The sequence below is a fragment of the Neofelis nebulosa genome, chromosome 1, assembly GCF_028018385.1.
Source record: "Neofelis nebulosa isolate mNeoNeb1 chromosome 1, mNeoNeb1.pri, whole genome shotgun sequence".
NCBI classification, from domain to species: Eukaryota; Metazoa; Chordata; class Mammalia; order Carnivora; family Felidae; genus Neofelis; species Neofelis nebulosa.
Window position 1 is genome coordinate 171655828 of NC_080782.1, and position 17716 is coordinate 171673543.

At 40.4% G+C, this 17716-nt stretch overlaps 1 protein-coding gene across 8 annotated transcripts in view; it reads left to right on the plus strand.

The window, feature by feature from the left end:
* Positions 1 to 17716, plus strand: part of NALCN (sodium leak channel, non-selective) — a 333612-nt gene that overhangs the window by 224488 nt on the left and 91408 nt on the right. For all 8 annotated transcript variants that reach the window (XM_058743569.1, XM_058743534.1, XM_058743516.1 and 5 more), the window contains 2 exons: positions 13200 to 13336; positions 15272 to 15413. In XM_058743569.1, the coding sequence (XP_058599552.1) occupies positions 13200 to 13336; positions 15272 to 15413 (279 nt within the window). The remainder of the gene's footprint in view (positions 1 to 13199; positions 13337 to 15271; positions 15414 to 17716) is intronic.

The window sequence follows — 17716 nt, forward strand, 5'->3', positions numbered from 1 at the left end:
CTGGCTGGCTAGAGATACAAATACGGATGTTCGAGGTAATCTTCACTTAGCCAGTGCCTACCATGTGCCAGGCACTGTCCTAGGCACATGGGGTAAGTCAGGGAAGAAACCAGACAAAACTCCTCTCCCTCTTTGATTCTTCAGTCCTAGTGAGGTTTTCTATATGGACATAATACTGGAAGTTGTAAATCTGGATGAGATTATACAGAGTGGAAAGAAAAGACCTACTAGAAACTTGAAGAAAAATGTTTAGTAACTTCAAGTGCTTTACCCTTAAGGCAACACAAATAATTTCATTTTTCTCCATGTAAGTTTTGACTTTTGGTTTTGTTACAAATAATCAACACTCTGTCTCAAATTCAAACTCCCAACAAGAGAAGATCTGATTGTCCCAGCTAGTCAACCTCATTCCTTTTAGGCCAGAATTTCATGTCTATGACTGCTTACAATGCTGGTCATCCCTACAGAAAGTCATCAGCTTCCAACAGGTCTAGATCCAGACCAAAACACAAAGGGGGCCACCCTGAAATGTGGCTGGTTTCCTAAGACAATCCTTTCTTCTCCTAACCCTCCACCCTGGCCTCTGCTCTAAAGAAGCTAGACCCTAAAGAAGGAAATGTGGAGCAGTGAAGGAAGGGAGCATGTCCCCTCCCCAGTTCCAGACCTGAAGTCACACTTGTAGCCCTATGAGGTAGGGGCTTGGGGAAGGTTTGAATCAGGTAGGAGACTAGATTGAACTGGAATGATTTTTAATAAAAGGTGGCCAGAGAGTTATGGACTTTATCAAAATAACCAGTCTTCTTTCTCTTTATTAATAATTCTGCTTCCTTGCACTCGAGAGTTAATGAGTTCATTATTGGCCTTTCCTTATATTCTACTCCGGGTGCTTGCTCAGCAGTAGGCATAGTGGGAGATGGGGTGAGACTGACATTCTCACACACAGCCGTATGACTATCGAATAGTTTCTACTCTGATATGAACAAAAGAGTGACTGAGGTTATTTCTAGGAAACGAGAAATGTACATGCATGCTATTTCGTTTTGATGTTATTCCTATTTCCATTTTGCTTTGCATAAAATATGTTGATTAATGTGAATCTTCATAGTGCATCTAATAAGCCGTTTTTATCAAAGTCTGCAAAATTGAACAACTCTACAATCTACCATAAGCATACTCAGGAATGGTACTTGGAAAATGCATGCTTATTTCCTGAAAAGGAATTACTTAAGGAGACAGAACATGGCTGAGGTTCAAGGCCTCAGTGTGGGGACTGCGAAATATGTGTCTTCCATACCTCCAGTTTAAAGTGTGGTATTTGTTTTGCGGTAAATACTTTCACTGATACTAGTTATATGTACACTAAGCTGGAACAGATAAGGAAACTTACTGTAGATAATGTCACACTGTCAGAGAAAGAAGTTACAAATACGCGAAGAGGAGATGCCAGAATTAACCCTATGGCACCAGATTGGAGTAGGAGTATTAGTATAAGCTCAGTTTATTTTAAGATAGAAGATAGATACATAGACAGATACACAGATACATGGATGGATACATATATATAATCTAAGGTTACGTAAGACCTATCCATCCATACACAGGTGTTAAATATAGGTATGCATATATACATTGTTTTATATACATACATTATTTCCTCTGAGTGAGCCTAGAAGCAGTGACCTATCAATAACAACAAGCAAACCTGGTGCTAAGATTTTCATTTCTTTTAAATTTTTTAGTGTTTATTTATTTTTTAGAGTGAGAGAGACAGAGCGTGCGCAGGGGAGGGGCAGAGAGAGAGGGAGACACAGGATCCGAGGCAGACTCCACGTTCTGAGCTGTCAGCACAGAGCCTGATGTAGGGCTCGAACTCATGGACGGGGAGATCATGACCTGAGTTGAAGTCAGACGCTCAACTGATTGAGCCAGCCACCCAAGCGCCCCTAAGATTTTCATTTCTAAATACCATTCTCCGGTAAAGCAAATCAGGGCTGTTTGGAGGAATGGTTGATTCTCAAGCTGAGTCGGGGGAAATAGAAGATAAGACTTAAGTACTTTGTGGAGCCCAGAAAGTAAGGAAGTACTTTTTAAAAAGAAAGGAGAAGAAAAGAAAAAGAAAAGGGTATACTGGAAGAGTAAGAAGCCACCTGAAAGAGCCCCCGATGACAAATTGATTAATCAAATAAATAATAATGGTCTTAGATTATAACCCAAAGAATGAAATAAACAGCCAAAAAGCCATACTTACACATAAATTATCGAATTTAAAAGTGGAGAAGTGACAACTGTTCCTTACAGAATAATCCCGAGTGAATATAGAGGCAATATAGAGAAATAGAAATAATAGAATAATAAATGAGGGAAATAGAAAATCGCCATTAGAACATTATATTTATAAGCAGGACCTACTGCTTCGTGCTAAAATCAATATGAGGCTCTAAGGAGAAATAGACATTTACGTGACCTCAAAGTTTCTTCCTTCAAAACTATTTTTTTAATTATTCTGATGGGTTTTTTTTTAATTTTTTTAACGTTTATTTAATTTTGAGGCAGAGAGAGACACAGCATGAACGGGGGAGGGGCAGAGAGAGAGAGGGAGACACAGAATCGGAAGCAGGCTCCAGGCTCTGAGCCATCAGCCCGGAGCCCGACGCGGGGCTCGAACTCACGGACCGCGAGATCGTGACCTGAGCCGAAGTCGGACGCTTAACCGACTGAGCCACCCAGGCGCCCCTATTCTGATGGTTTTTAACATATGTCTGCAAATTCTTTGATACTTCCCCCTCCTTGGAGGTGAAGCCTAAGTCTTCTCTTCTTAACTGTGGGCAGGAATTGGTGATTTACTTCTACCTGGTAGTGTAAGGAAACAGAGACTGTAACGTTACAGTTACAGAAACCTGGAAGATACCTTACCCCAGTAATGACAGTCGCCATCACCAACATGAAGGCACATTGGTGTCATGTTCCCCCTGATATGATGAGATAAGCCTAGCGTCTCCATAATACTCTTCCCCCCAAATCCACAACGTCAGCCAAATCCTGAGAAAGCATTGGACAACCCCATACTGAGGGCCATTCTGCAAGTTACCTGCCCAGTATGCCTTAAAACGGCCAAGGTCTTTTAAAAACAAGGAAGGTACGAGAAACTGTCACACGCTCTAGAGGAGCCTAAAAAGACATGATAACGAAATACAATGTGGCACCTGGACTGGATCTTGAAACAGAAAAGACACTGATACAAAAACCAGTGTCTGTGCTTTAGTTAAAAGTATTTCGACCAAGGTTAATTTCTTAGTTTTGATAGATGTTCTATGGTTATGTAAGATGCTAACATAAGAAAAAGCTGGGTCAAGGGCATACAGGAACTCTCTGTACTATCTTACTATCTTTGCAATTCTTATGTAAGTTTAAAATGATTTCAAAATAAAGTGTTGTTTTTTTAAAAATGGGATAAGAATTTCCTATGGTAAAGTCCAATAACACAACATATAAATTGGCTGCTATGTGGCCTTGTTCAAAGACACGTACATCTGCCAAGCTTTATAACATGAATACGTTGTATAGAATTTATAGTTCATTATGCTTTTCTGATCTTAAGAAGTTGAGAGCATACATGTCATCAGGAGCCAAATGCTTTTTATGATTTTGTTTCTAATAGAAAATCTGATGAGACTTGTCATTTCTCTTCATCTTTAATCAGTAAAATAACTCATTCTGAAACTGGGAGACTTGTTTGTGCTGGTTAATATAGCTGCTTCCACATTGTAAAGAACCTAAGAAAAGGATAACAAAATGCTGAGAAATACCACAAAGGGGTCACTTCACCTGTTTATGAGACCACATTGAGTCTGCCTGTTGTATTCTCCATCTCATCATCATTGTGTTATCTTTGTCCTGTGTATGCAAATGTATGGTATGAGGCCATGGGGCACTAAGAGTCCCACACTTAATTTAAAATGTGTCATCTTAGTGGGGGGAAGATACACATAATTAGGAAGTTATGGCATAAAGACCTGAGCACTAAGGTTGAAGAAGGAACATAGGAGAACATATATCTAACTCAGATTGCAGGCAGGTGGGGAAGATGTATCTAGAAACGATGACCCGGAATGTTGTTAGCAAAATAGGAGAAGACGTTCCATGTTAAAGAAATAGCAGGTACAACATTGCAGAAGTAAAAACCCATCTACTGCTTGAAAATGTTGTTTTGATGAGGCAATATAAAACAGTGTTTAGGAGCTCAAGCTGTGGAATCAGAAAGATTCCACATGCCAGGACTATGACTTCCAGCTGTGTGACCTTGGGCGGCTGACTTAAGCTCTTGTGACCTCAGTTTCCTCATCTGTAACATGCTAGAGCATGGAGCTGCCTCATGGGCTAAACCGGATTAAGTAATATTAGCAATGCCAAGTGTTCAGCATAGAGTCATGTTTACTACTTCAACTTACCAATTATTGTTATTCTAAGAAATCTTCCTAGAGGAGATGATTTTTGAGGGAGTTAACTGAGTGTAGAAGGAAAGTGTGTTGCAAACGATGGGGGGGGGGGGGCAGCAGTAGGGAGTATGTTCAGAGGCACAAATACATGAAGTAAGACTGTGGGAAGGACCTGCAAACCACTATCATTGGAATATAAGGTGCAAGGCACCGAAGGGTCGTTTATGCCATCTTAGAAGATTCTAATTTCTTCTATATACAAATGAACATCCTTGAATTACTTTAAAGACCAGGAACATGATGGTGTTTCTTTTTCAGGTGTTCTGTAAAGAAAAATGAGCTTCAAGGGGCAAGACGAAGATGGAAACCCAGTTGGGGGGCAGGTGGGTTAGTAGAGGCAGTGAGATAAAACCAGGATGCCTGAGTGGCTGCTGGCTTCAGCAGCATGGGAAATGTTGGTGGCTGCTAAGAGCAGCCCTGAGGTGGTGCTGGGGAGAGACCTGAGACAGCGAGGGTGGAAGATGCGAGGAAGTTAGTGCAGGTAAGCCGTATGTATAGCGAGTGTAGACGACACTTCAGAGAAGGCAGTTTGAAAAGGGAAAGGAATCAGATCAGGAGAAATGTTCACCATTCTTTCCATTTTCATTTTTAAAATCAAGGGTCTTGAGAAAATCAGTCAATCAAAGGGGCAGAAGTTGGAGCATGGATGGAGGGGAGGGTTTGGACAGCACAGCATGTGAGCGTCCTCAGAATTTATCCCCACTCGCTGAGATGAGAGCATTTTCAGGCAGAACTAGCAGTTACTGTGGCATAGTGATAGCTTTGGTTTTTATAGCACATTTCCCTTGAGTAATTCAAATTACAGACAATATGCTATCTTACTTATATATCTGGCATTTATATAAAGGAGGGAAGATCCTCATTTTTCATTTGAGAACATTGAAATCCAAAGTGCTTAAGGGATTATAAAACCGAACAAAATTTTAAATCCACATCTTCTTACTTTTTTTTTTTTTTTTACTGTTTTTACTTAGACTGTGTTTTCTCCTGTGTTTTCTAAATCAAACCAGGGAGGACAATTATGTGAGTGTAATATATATACGTGTGGATATGTATATATAATTCAGAATATATATATATATATATATATATATATATATATATATATTCTGAATTCCCTTTGGTGTGGGCTTTATCCTATTACTTACTGAATATTCATCTCTTAACAAGAACCAACTATCTAGTTTACATAGAATTCTAATATAATTTCATCTGAAGTGGAGCAAAAAAACGCATTTTTTATCATAATGAACATGTTTCTATGACTCAGTAAGTTTCCTAATGGAAACAACTGCATCTCACTTGAATAACACAAGAGAAATAGAATGTAAAATAGAGGTGTTTGGGACCAGAAGAAAAAACATGCGAAAGCAAACTGTTCATTACTTCTGTCTCAAAGAAATCATTAATTCCATTCATGGGATTTCAGGGGACAATCATATGAGGAAAACCTACCCATTCGACATAATTCGGCATTCTAGTTTTGAATAGTTTTTTTTGTTTGTTTGTTTTCATCTTACTAACTTGTTAGCATTTTCTGCTAGCCTCGCCTTGTTGCAACTGTTTTTCACACTGCTTCACAAAGTCACCTTCTGAAGGACACTTAAAGCCGGTACGATCTTAGGTTCAGTGCTGTGTACATCCAAGGGATGGCACAAGACGATGTAAATGTCAGAGTCCTTCCTAAGTGCTCTGCTGGGCCTCCCAAACCAGGAAGTGCAGAAGCCACTTAACTCCCCAGTGCACCAGCTCCTCCGAGAACACACCTCGGCCATGCTGTAAGGAGGAATGAGGAACCCCTCCGAGTCTGTTGAGAGATGTAGGAAAGGAAACACCAAGTGCCATGAATCAACTGATGTTATAAAACTACTTTGAACATTTGGAGGTGCCAGCTGTCATATTAAAATGTCTCATTTATGGCCCAGAAGCCAAGAAATAGAGCCCTCCAGTTTGTATCAATAAAACCCCAATTTGACCTTGGAAGTTCTGGATGTATTCCAGATTTTTTGTAAAACGGGGGAGAGTAGGTGACTTAAACACTTTTTAAGGGAAGCATTTTTAAAAGCATACAGTAGTGCTGTCTTATATTCAATCATGTGGCTGAAGGCCCTTTGCCCAGGGCAAAAGAAAAAGAAAGAAAGAAAGAAAGAAAATATTCTCCCTTCTAAGAAACTCCTTATTGGACTCAACAGCCTAGTGAATTTATATTTTATATCAAGGTTTTATAGTAACACTGGGACACGGAGATATTAACAGAGACCAACATGTTTGATCATTACTCCAGATATCCCATCTGTTTTAACCCAGAAGCCGTGCAGTTTCAGTTGTAAAAATCACAGATGCAAAATAGCAAGAGAAACTTGCTTGAAAAATAACAGTTTATGCTTTAGGAAGAGTCTCACTTCTGAATTACTGCGTCATGTATAGATCCAGGAAAACCGGCCAAACCCATTGTCTAAAGAAGAAAAGAGAACTCGGCCTTACTTTACTCAGATAACGTAGACAAACTTCCTTCTCCAGATTGAGCATAATGTGGCTATTTTTCACATACTGAACTGCCAGAAAAATACTCCTCAGCTACACTGACCTACAGGTCTGTGCACATTTTTCAAACTAGCACGAACTAGATTTTAAAATGAGAATCGTTCCCAAGTCTGAATACTTTTTAAGTTGTTTTCTTTTAGAAAAATCACACCAAAAATTACAAAAATTTTTATTTAACATAATCCTTCAATTCAGTTATTTGTCGCAGCATTTAGAAAGGAACCGAAACTGAATAATGTTTGAATATTTTAACAGAAGAAAGCACAGGCTGGAATACAGAAGATGTAAGCGATGAGGCAGAACAGGGTATGTGTCATGCAGAGCGATTACACCCAAGTCTCTTGAGAAGCACACAGAAAGCAAAAGGCTTTCAGCCGCCCGACGTGTAATGATATCTCCACAAGACAGATGCTGAGCCATAGAATAGCCCTGAGCTTCGATGATTTATATACTTTAAAGCTCAAGGTTTGAATCTTTCTCTTTTATTCTAATTTCTTCTTTGCAAATGTGTTTTTTAAAACCATGTGAGTCTGTTACAAATCTATCATCTGATCTATTTGTTACAGCCACACGTCATGCTTAGTCAAAGCCATTATGAATTCTTTCCTTTGTTACTGTTCTTTATATCAGATTTTTCTTTTCTTGAATTTTTTTTAATGTTTATTTCCTTTTGAGAGAGAGACAGACAGAGTGCAAGTGGGGGGTGGGGCAGAGAGTGAGGGAGACACAGAATCTGAAGCGGACTCCAGGCTCCAAGCGGTCAGCACAGAGCCTGACACGGGGCTCGAACTCACGAACCACGAGAACATGACCTGAGCCAAAGTCAGACGCTTAACCCACTGAGCCACCCAGGCGCCCCTACATTAGATTTTCCAACATAAAGACTGAAATCTTGTGTTCTCTGCATTCTGCATTCTCTTCCTTCCATCCAAGAGTTATAGTCTTTGAAATTATTTCCAAGCGAACATTTACAATTACAATTACTGTACATTAGAAGGTCTGCTTTTGTGGTATAGTATAAGGATCTTCAATAATCATCCCGTATTTTCAATGTAATCCATATTACTCACCCATTTGCATCAAAGTAAGTTTAACCTTGGGGAAATCTGTGCTTAAATGCAAGAAGGGGGAAGAATTTGGATAAAAGGTAGAATAGGGTTTATTGTGCGTCAGGAAACTTGACTGTGGTTTCCAAGTACCATGCAGTATTTCTCTTTGCTCTGGCTGCCTCACCTTCATCCCACCCTACACCCCTCGGTAGGCAAGCCGATCCCATCGTCCTCTCATATTTCTTCCTCTTTTTGTATCTTGACCAACATCACGGACTGGGGAAGGAGAAATGGTCCAGGTTTTGGAGATTAATAGCAGTGGAGTAAGGATTAGATGATTTTGCTGAACTTTTCCAAACGGAGCACACCCAGCACCCAGACCAAGATCAGCTGTCCTTAGAAGCCCCTCCCCACATGTCCTCTTAGTCATGATGCTTCACCCCACCCCAGGGTAACTACTCTGCAGACGCTCAGCCAGATAGAGTAGCGTCACCTGCTCTTTAACTTTATATAAATGGGATCATTCAGGATGTACTTGTTTCATTGGTCGGGATTCCTTCATTCAACGTTAGTTTGTAAAATTCACCCAAATCCTTGTGCTTGGAAGTAGTTCATTGACTCAAATGCATAAATGAACCACAATTTACTTCTCCATTCAACTGCTGATGGGCATTTGAGGAGTTTATGGTTTAGCGTGGCTGTGGGCTTGTGAGGACGTGGCTGTGGTGTGCATGTGGACATGTTTCTGGTAGGTGCTGAGATGCTGGATGTGTGTATATTCACCTGTAGTTGATGCTGTTTAACTGTGAACAGCAGACAGAACACGTGGCAGGTGCTGTCAAGAAAGAGGCCCCTCCCCCGCTTGTAGAAGATTCTGTCCAGCGCCTCTGCGGTGAGATCTGATATGTCTGCCCCCCATGCAACCACCCACCCTTCTCTGGCTTAACTGGCCCTTCTGTGGAGCCATGATGCCCGACATCTGAGAGGATTGGTAGGATCCTGAAGAACCTCCTGAGTCATCAAAAAGAGCTTCTCATTTGTAGTTTTACGGTTCCACGATCAATTCATGCTAAATTCTAATTCATTTATTCACAAATAGTTATTATTTTTCTACTCTCTACAAGGTGCTATAGAAGTAAATTAAAAACATGAGGTGCCTGGGTGGTTCAGTCGGGTGAGCGTCCAACTTCGGCTCAGGTCATGATCTCACAGTTTGTGGGTTTGAGCCCCACATCGGGCTCTGTGTTGACAGCTAAGTCTGGAGCCTGCTTCAAATTCTGTGTCTCCCTCTCTCCCTACCTCTCCCCTACTCATGCTCTGTCTCTCTCTCTCTCTCTCTCTTTCAAAAAGAAAATAAACATTAAAAAAATTTTTAACAGAATCTGGGGTGCCTAGTTGGCTCAGCTGGTTGAGTGTCTGACTCTGGATTTTGGCTCAGGCCATGATCCCCGTGTCGTAGGATGGAGCCCCGAGCTGGTCTCCATGATGAGCATAGATCCTGCTTGATACTCTCTTTCTCTCTCTCTCTCTCTCTCTCTCTCTCTCTACCTCTCTTCCCCTCTCACAATCTTTCACTCTCTAAAAAAAATTTTTTTTAAGTAAAAAAACACAGAATCTTGCCCCTGAGGAGTTTACAAGTTTGGGGAAGTATAAATAACTCTAACACTAAGTAGAATGAGATGTGTTCCATTTTAAAAACATGCAGGCAAGGTGACTATTTTTCAATACTGGTACCCTACATTTGCCAAACATCATAGGCTAGGGTATTTAATTAAATATTATACAATTTTTTGCCTAGGAGCACCTGGTTGGCTCAGTTGGTTAGGCATCTGACTTTGGCTCAGGTCATGATGTCATGGTCCATGAATTTTGGCCCCGAGTTGGGCTCTGTGCTGACAGCTCAGAGCCTGGAGCCTGCTTCAGATTCCATGTCTCCCTCTCTCTCTGCCCCTCCCCTACTTGTGCTCTGTCTCTCTCTCTCTCAAAAACGAATAAGCGTTAAAACTTTTTTCTTTAATTTTACATCTAAACTTACTCTAAACATCTATGGGCTCATTGATGGTAGATGTAAGTTCAGGTTGAATGCCACAGAGTCTAATTTTATTCTATTCTGTGAATCTAGGGATACTTAGACTCTACACCAACAAATTTTTCAATCAGTAAATTGATACTTTCTGCTTATCTTTCCACCCTTCAGGATATACCTACAATCCTTTCTTTTATTTCCAAGTTATCTGCTAGAGTTTAGTTCTGCTGGTGATTGTATAATTATTCATTCAACATATATTTGTGTCGGTTACTTTGTGTCAATATTGTGGCAGCCCTGGAACATGAAATAAGGAAACACACCCAACCCCTGCAAACATCCTTGTCCTCTGAGGACCCTTGTCATCCCAGAATTTACAGGCTCAGCGGAAAGAGAAACAGTGGTCAAGAATTTCAACTACTGTATGTAGTGGGTTTAATAGTGTCCCTCCAAAATTCATGTCCACCTGGAGCCTCAGAATGGGACCTGTTTGGAACTTAGATTTTTATAGACATGATCAATTAAGATCATACTGCGTTAGGGTGGGCCCTGATTTAAATGACTGGTGTCTTTGTAAGAAAAGAGAAGGAGAGTCAGATAGACACAGAAACACACGGGGAAGAAGCCTTATGATTTCACAGGAAGATAACAGAGCGATGTAGCTACAGGGCAAGGAACACCAGGATTGCTGGGAAGCTGAGTCAAGGAAAGCAGTCTTCCCTAGAGCCTTCAGAGAGAGCATGATGCTGCTGATACCTTGATTTAGGTTTCCCAGCCTCCAGAATACTAGGAGAAGTTTCTGGAAATAAAAGTAGCACCGTCGTTTTTTAAAGCTTCTCCCTTTGCTCCTCACCTTGAGCTCTCAGCACCTTGTTTAGATCTCAGCTAGAAGAGCTATTATATTTGTCATTATCTGTTTATATAACCATCTATCGGTTATAATGGGCTCCGTGAGAGCAAATACAGTGTCTTAGTTATTTTTATATCCCTAGAACTTTGCATGGAACCTGGCCTCTGGGATTTGATTTATAAGTGACTGCATTGATATATAAATAAGTGAGTCAGCAAATACATGCATTAAATACCTTGTTTCTGCTCTGTCTTCTTGGCCTGTCTTTGGCCTTACATAATTGCCTTTCTCTCTGGTCTGACTTAACATATTAACTGTCTTTTCTTTTTCTGTGTGCTCTACTTACCACTGACAAATATTTTTATACCAGTTGTCCCAATAAATTTTTGGAAAACGAGTCTCTTCCTCGTGAATTTCTGTGTTTACATGTGGGGCCATTTTTCTAATTCCCTGCATCTCATGGAAATGCTAGCCATGTTTGCTTTGCACCTTTGAGAGCTAATTCTTCATCATTGCCACCATCATAACCATCAAATGGTTACCTTTTCTAAATGAGGTTACCACATCAGTCAGAAAAACCACAGACAGGCCCCAGAATTAACTAAGATGTACAGATGGCTATGGCAAAATATTTATATTATATAAAACAAAAATGTAGGAACAGTTTCTGAAGTTTATGAGAAATGAGGCACGTTTTCTGAACTAGAAATAAGACATGTAACCTCGCGATGAGCTCACAACCGACTGGACAACCGTGTATTGCATTGAAATTGTATGTTCCCCCAAATGCAGCTCCCATGTTCTCTCTGGCCAGTGTGGATACCCTCACTCAGGGAGGAGGGAAGAGTTGGCACCTCTCTGACTTACAAAAATGTTCTCAGCCTCCCATGCTAATCTTTCCACAAACTGGAGACAGGTTGTAATTATAAAGTAAAAGCACACCCAGCAAGGGAGAAGAAGCTGATGGCTTTTGAAACATGCTTCCCTAAGCCCAGCAGAGAAGCTGCCCGAATTTGATGGACTCTTTGAACCGGATCGGCGTTCTGAGATGCAGGCTGGAGAGGGGGACGAGTTGGGTGGACATAGAGAGGTTCATCCCAGTCTACAGAGAGGTCTGAGAGGAGGCAGTAGTAAAAAGAAGTAAGGGGGGGGCACCTGGGTGGCTCAGTCGGTTAAGCGTCTGACTTCGGCTCAGGTCATGATCTCACGGTTCCTGAGTTCAAACCCCATGTGGGGCTCTGTGTTGACAGCTCAGAGCCTGGAGCCTGTTTCACGTTCTGTGTCTCCCTCTCTCTCTGCCCCTCCCCCACTCATGCTCTGTCTCTCTTGCTCTCAAAAATAAATAAAACATAAAAAAAAAGAAGTAAGGGAGGTTGGCAAGAGAAGTCAGCCTTGGATTGGGAAGACAGTGCATTCTGAGAAGGGGAGGAAGCACATTACTTCATTTTTCAGGCCAGAGTTCCCCTAGCCAAATCCATCCTTAGGACGGCTCCTTAGCTCAGCACTGGTTCCAGTTTGTGACCCCAAGTCTCAGTCTCCCTGAGTCCTAATTTGTAGAAATATAAAAGCCCTCTTGTAGATAGAGAGATGATAGATAGATAGATACCATTTGCTTGTCATTTCTTGCAAAGATATTTTATGGCATGTAATATAATCATTCTCAAGCATCCATCCTTACAACTAACTAAACAGAGAACTCTTCCTGTAGGTACCAAATGTGTTGTTTCCATTTTGAGCTTTTCTTTTTAATCTGCTAGAATAAATGGTGCGTTTTCTTGACATTTTCCCTCTTTACAACTATTACTACTTAGGAGTTTCATTTATTTGTATTCTTTTGATTTCCTGCCGTAGCACACATATTTATAAAACAAATTTTATTGTTAGGTTATTGGATATGCTAGTGATAATAAAGAAGTAAACAATAAAAAGTAATGTTTGGTGTTAACGGGAATATTTGGGAATAAAATAACAATAAGTGTTTCCTCTCATTATTTTTTTTTCTGGGCTAGTTTTTTGCTTGGTTTAGTTTTGGGTTTGTTTTCCGGGTTGTTTTCAAGTTTGTGCACGGAGAGAGCGGTAGATGGCGGGAGACAGTAACGCACTTGATGGGTCTCTGCTGCCATCTACCGTCCGTCGTGCACCAACTCACCGTTTCCTTGATTCGAAAACTCAAGTACTCCGTGACTTGCAGTAAGCCAAGTTCCCCCTTGTCTTCTTTCTATTTTTTTCTTTAGTTAAAGCAAAGTGAAGCCAATGCAGACACCAAAGAGAAGCTCCCTTTGCGACTTCGAATCTTTGAAAAATTTCCAAACAGACCGCAAATGGTGAAAATCTCAAAGCTTCCTTCAGATTTTACAGTTCCTAAAATCAGGTATTAACATACTTATTTCATATGTGCCAAATACACTGTCAAAGAGTTATCTTGAATCTGCATCAGTCCTTCTTTCAAGTTCATGTTTAAAAGAAGGGTATTTTTTTCCTATTTTTACGTTATTTATGTTTCTACTCTCTCTACCTCTGTTTTAAAAGCCATTGACCCCTTTAAGCGATATATTCGGAGCAGTCATTTGATGGTGGCATTAGGCGCTTCCCCCTGCTTCTTCCCGAGATGCTCCTCAGGGATTCGACTCCCCAGGTAACGGGCACGGGTGCTCACAGCTGCAGGTAGACACCGACCCCTGACTTTCAACCATATAAGGATAAACTTGCCTCTTGAAGCCTTTTATTTTCAAGGAAGTAGAGAAATGCCACCAGCCAGGTTTCTGTCCTGCTGTGACAGCATTTGTTTAGAACGTCATGTCTGATTCCAGTATAATTTGTCTTTCACGCTTTTGTCAAGTTTAAAAATTCTTTAATGCATCTTAGAGAACAAGTAGTGCATTACAAAGACCTGCTCAAAAGTGTGTTGCCATTGTTTCTTTACGCATCATAAACCAACATAACTATTGTGGGAGAGAATGGTATGTCGTTCCTCCAAATCTTTAAACTGTCCTTAATGTAGCATGGACACAACCTTAGTAGGAAAATTCTGGTGACATGGCTTGCCCAGCACACTCACCTTAGGCTCTAATGGGTCCTTGTCTTCCTCTTTTAAAAGAAGAAATGTGGCATTTCCCACTTATACTAATTTTATCTTCTACCCCTTTGCCCTTCAGTTAAGCATTTGCATAAAGGATGTGTTCAAACCCTTATTTTTAATAATTAAAGGATTTTATTTCAGTTGTAGCTCAAAAATCACAAATAGAACCAGAATAGTATGAAATTTGACATTTTTATGTAACTAGTTCTAAAAACAATCCTGTGGGGGGGTTATAAAAATGTGAGACTGGATATGGTGCCATAATATTTAAAATTCAAATGGAAACGTATTTGCATTTCTGATTAAAATAATTTTTTAACTTGAAAGTAGGAAGTATGGGGCACCTGGGTGGCTCAGTCGGTTAAGCGTCCAACTTCGGCTCAGGTCATGATCTTGAGGCTCATGAGTTCAAGTCCCCCGTCAGGCTCTGTGCTGAGAAACCTGGAGCCTGGAGCCTACTTTGGATTCTGTGTCTCCCTCTCTCTCAGCCCCTCCTCCCCCCACTCGTGCTCTGTCTCTGTCTTTCTCTCTCAAAAATAAATATTAAAAAATTTTAAAGAAAAAGAAAATAGGAAGGATAAAAGAGCCACATATTAGATTCAAGACTAGTGGTTGTATGAAAAGGTGTTATTTGCATTCTCACCATGTTTTGGAGATGAGATAAAGCAAGTTTCTTTGAGTTATTTTTAATCTTTAAATGTAAAATTATCTCTCGATAATTCTTATGATGAGTGGAAGTTCGGAGAGATGAACTAATTCTTCTAAGTCTTAGAGGAGGAAAAGAAGTATCTTATTACCACAATGAGATTCAAAAAAACTACCATCAATGACTGAATATTATTGCTTAAAAGTTATTTCAGGGGCATTGCTTTTTTAAACAAAACTGAAGATTCAGGAAGCTTTCTCTAAATTAATTATTTTGCTAATTAAATTTAAACACTGCTCTTGGCATGATGTGTCTTCTTTCTTTCTTTCTTTCTTTCTTTCTTTCTTTTGTTAGCAGCAGGCAAAAGTTTATTAGAATATAAGATGAGGAATGAAGAATAGTAGGAAAGCTCCCTTTACAAAGAGGGGACATTAGAAAGTGAATGTCCTGGGTCTTTTTTTCTCTGAACTTCTGTCATCTCTATCTTAGCTCAAGCAAATGCACAGGTGTAAAACGCCACCACGTGCTCCATTTTATTTAACAATGCTTGACATGTGTGTGTCTGTACTTCATTTGCAAAGGGAGAGTTTCATGAAGCAGTTCATCGATCGCCAGCAACAGGACACCTGCTGCCTGTTACGGAGCCTCCCTTCCACCTCTTCCTCGTCCTGTGATCACTCCAAACGGTCCGCAATAGAAGACAACAAATACATTGACCAAAAAGTAAGAATCCACTGCTTCAAATTACCAAAGTTTTCTTAAGCACGTATGTTTTACATAATTGCAAGGCTCTATGGGGTCCTGAAATCGAAGGTCTCAGGACAATAATGAAGAAAATGATTTTATTTGTAGAAGAAATTTTTAAACCTGACATTGGTATTATTTATGAATTTCAGTTTTGCATTTGTACACGTCAGCTTCTGAGCCGTGCCAGGTAGCAGCCCTGTGACTTTGATGGGTAGAGAGCGTCCCAACCCTGCATTTTCTTACTTGCAGAAGGGTTCTGATTGCCAGCGGTCACCCCAGGTTTAAGGGTGGCCTGTGTGTTGCTTTTTCAAGAGACCATGTTTATTCCAGTTATTACACTAGGGAGAAAAACCAGAGCAAGTTATAAAAATCAGTCAAGGGGCTCCTGGGTGGCTCAGTCAGTTAAGCGTCTGACTAAGATTCAGGTCATGATCTCGCCGTCCATAAGTTCGAGCTATGCATCAGGCTCTGACAGCTCAGGGCCTGGAGCCTGCTTCAGATTCTGTGTCTCCTACTCTCTGTTCCTCCCCCACTTGCACTCTGTCTCTCTCTCTCAAAAATAAATAAACATTAGAAAAAAAAAATCAGTCAACATAACTACCGCTTATTAAGTGCTTAGTATGTGGTGGCAATTATCACTATGTGTTGTCTTAATCATGTTGTGATCTATCTGTCATTCAATAGTTGATAGGGAATTTTTTCCCTCTGATTCCACAGTTAGAAAATGAATGACCAGTTACAGAGTTTGTAACAGATCTTAAACATTAGGGTTCACTTGCAGGCGAAAAGTCCTGGTTCACTTTTTATTCCATTAAATTGGGGCCACCCTTTTTCTGTTGCTTAGAATCAAATACATATTTCTCATTATCACGTGAAAATAAAATACCAGCCCCATCATCCTCTTTCCCCTGCTCTCCCATCCCACGAGGATTAGCCTTTCCCCTCTGTTGCTTTTCTCCTGCCCTTCCCCACCTCTCCCCTCTAACTCTCCCAGCACTCATCATGTGCTGCAGCCCAGTGATTTTGTTCTCAGTTACAATAATGAACTCCTTGTACGATGTCTCTCCCTGTTTATTTTCTTTCAGTCACCTACAGATGCTATTTCTCTCTCTTCTAGATTCCAACGTTGTAGATGACAAGTCTGATGCCACTGTCATTTTTTTTTCATATGAATATAATTAGTTTTTTCTTTGGTTGTTGGTTGGTTGGTTGGTTAGCAGGTAGGCTTTCTGGTTTGGGGAAGCTTTTAAGACTTTCTACATATCCCTGGGGCTCAGAAGCCTTACCAGGATATACTTTGTATGTCGTTTCTCATCAGAACTGCCCCAAATGGGGAGTCTTTTCAGTTTGCAGACTGAGATATTTGTCAGGGAAATTTTCATTTACTATTTGTTCAATTATTACTTTTCCATCTGGCCCTTTATTTCCCTCTTACTTTTTCCCTCATGATTGCCATCGCTCTGCTTTTCTTCTGTGCTTTGAAATATTTATTCCACTATATCTTCCAAGCCACTGAATTGATCTCAACTGAGATCTTTCTTTGCCTTTAAATTTTGAGTGGAAAAAAAACCCACAAAATGTGCATTTGCATGCGTGTGTACACATACAAGCAATATTCTTAACCCTCAGTAAAGACTTTGTTTTTTTAAAAATATTAAATTTGTCACATTTCTTGTCCACAGTTGTTACATTTCATTCAATACTGTGTCCAGGGCATACACGAGGAACTGCATGTGTTAGTGGACAATCAAGTGGAGGGATAGTGGCCTGGTTTCAGCCACTCAGTGTGAAATCGCATTTTACATACTAGAACAGAGAATGTTTATTTTTAAATTTTATTTCAAATGCAGACTTTAAGCCAGAGGTATGGAATGAACCCCCAGCCTGGGCTGTGGTTGTCATGACCAGCCATCTCCACAAAGAATGCCGAGAGCTGGTGGCCGTTAATGCCCCAAGTGGGCATAAATCCACAACATGCTCTTTTAAGTCACTAATAACTTTATTCCACTGGAAACACAAAATTGAAATTAGTCCCTGATCATTTATTTTCTCTCTGAAAGCAAATACGACATTTCTCACACTTTCTGAACAAAATATTTTGAAATTGGTGAGGAAAAAAAATAAAGATTCTTGGCAGGTGTGTGGGGGTTCCAAGGGGGGCACACCCTCCCACCCTTCTGGGTGCCCACCATCTCCCTCCCCTAGCAATCCCCATGCTATATCACTGTCTGAGGATTTCAGATGCCATTTCTGACTTCTTCAATGTCCTTATATTTTTG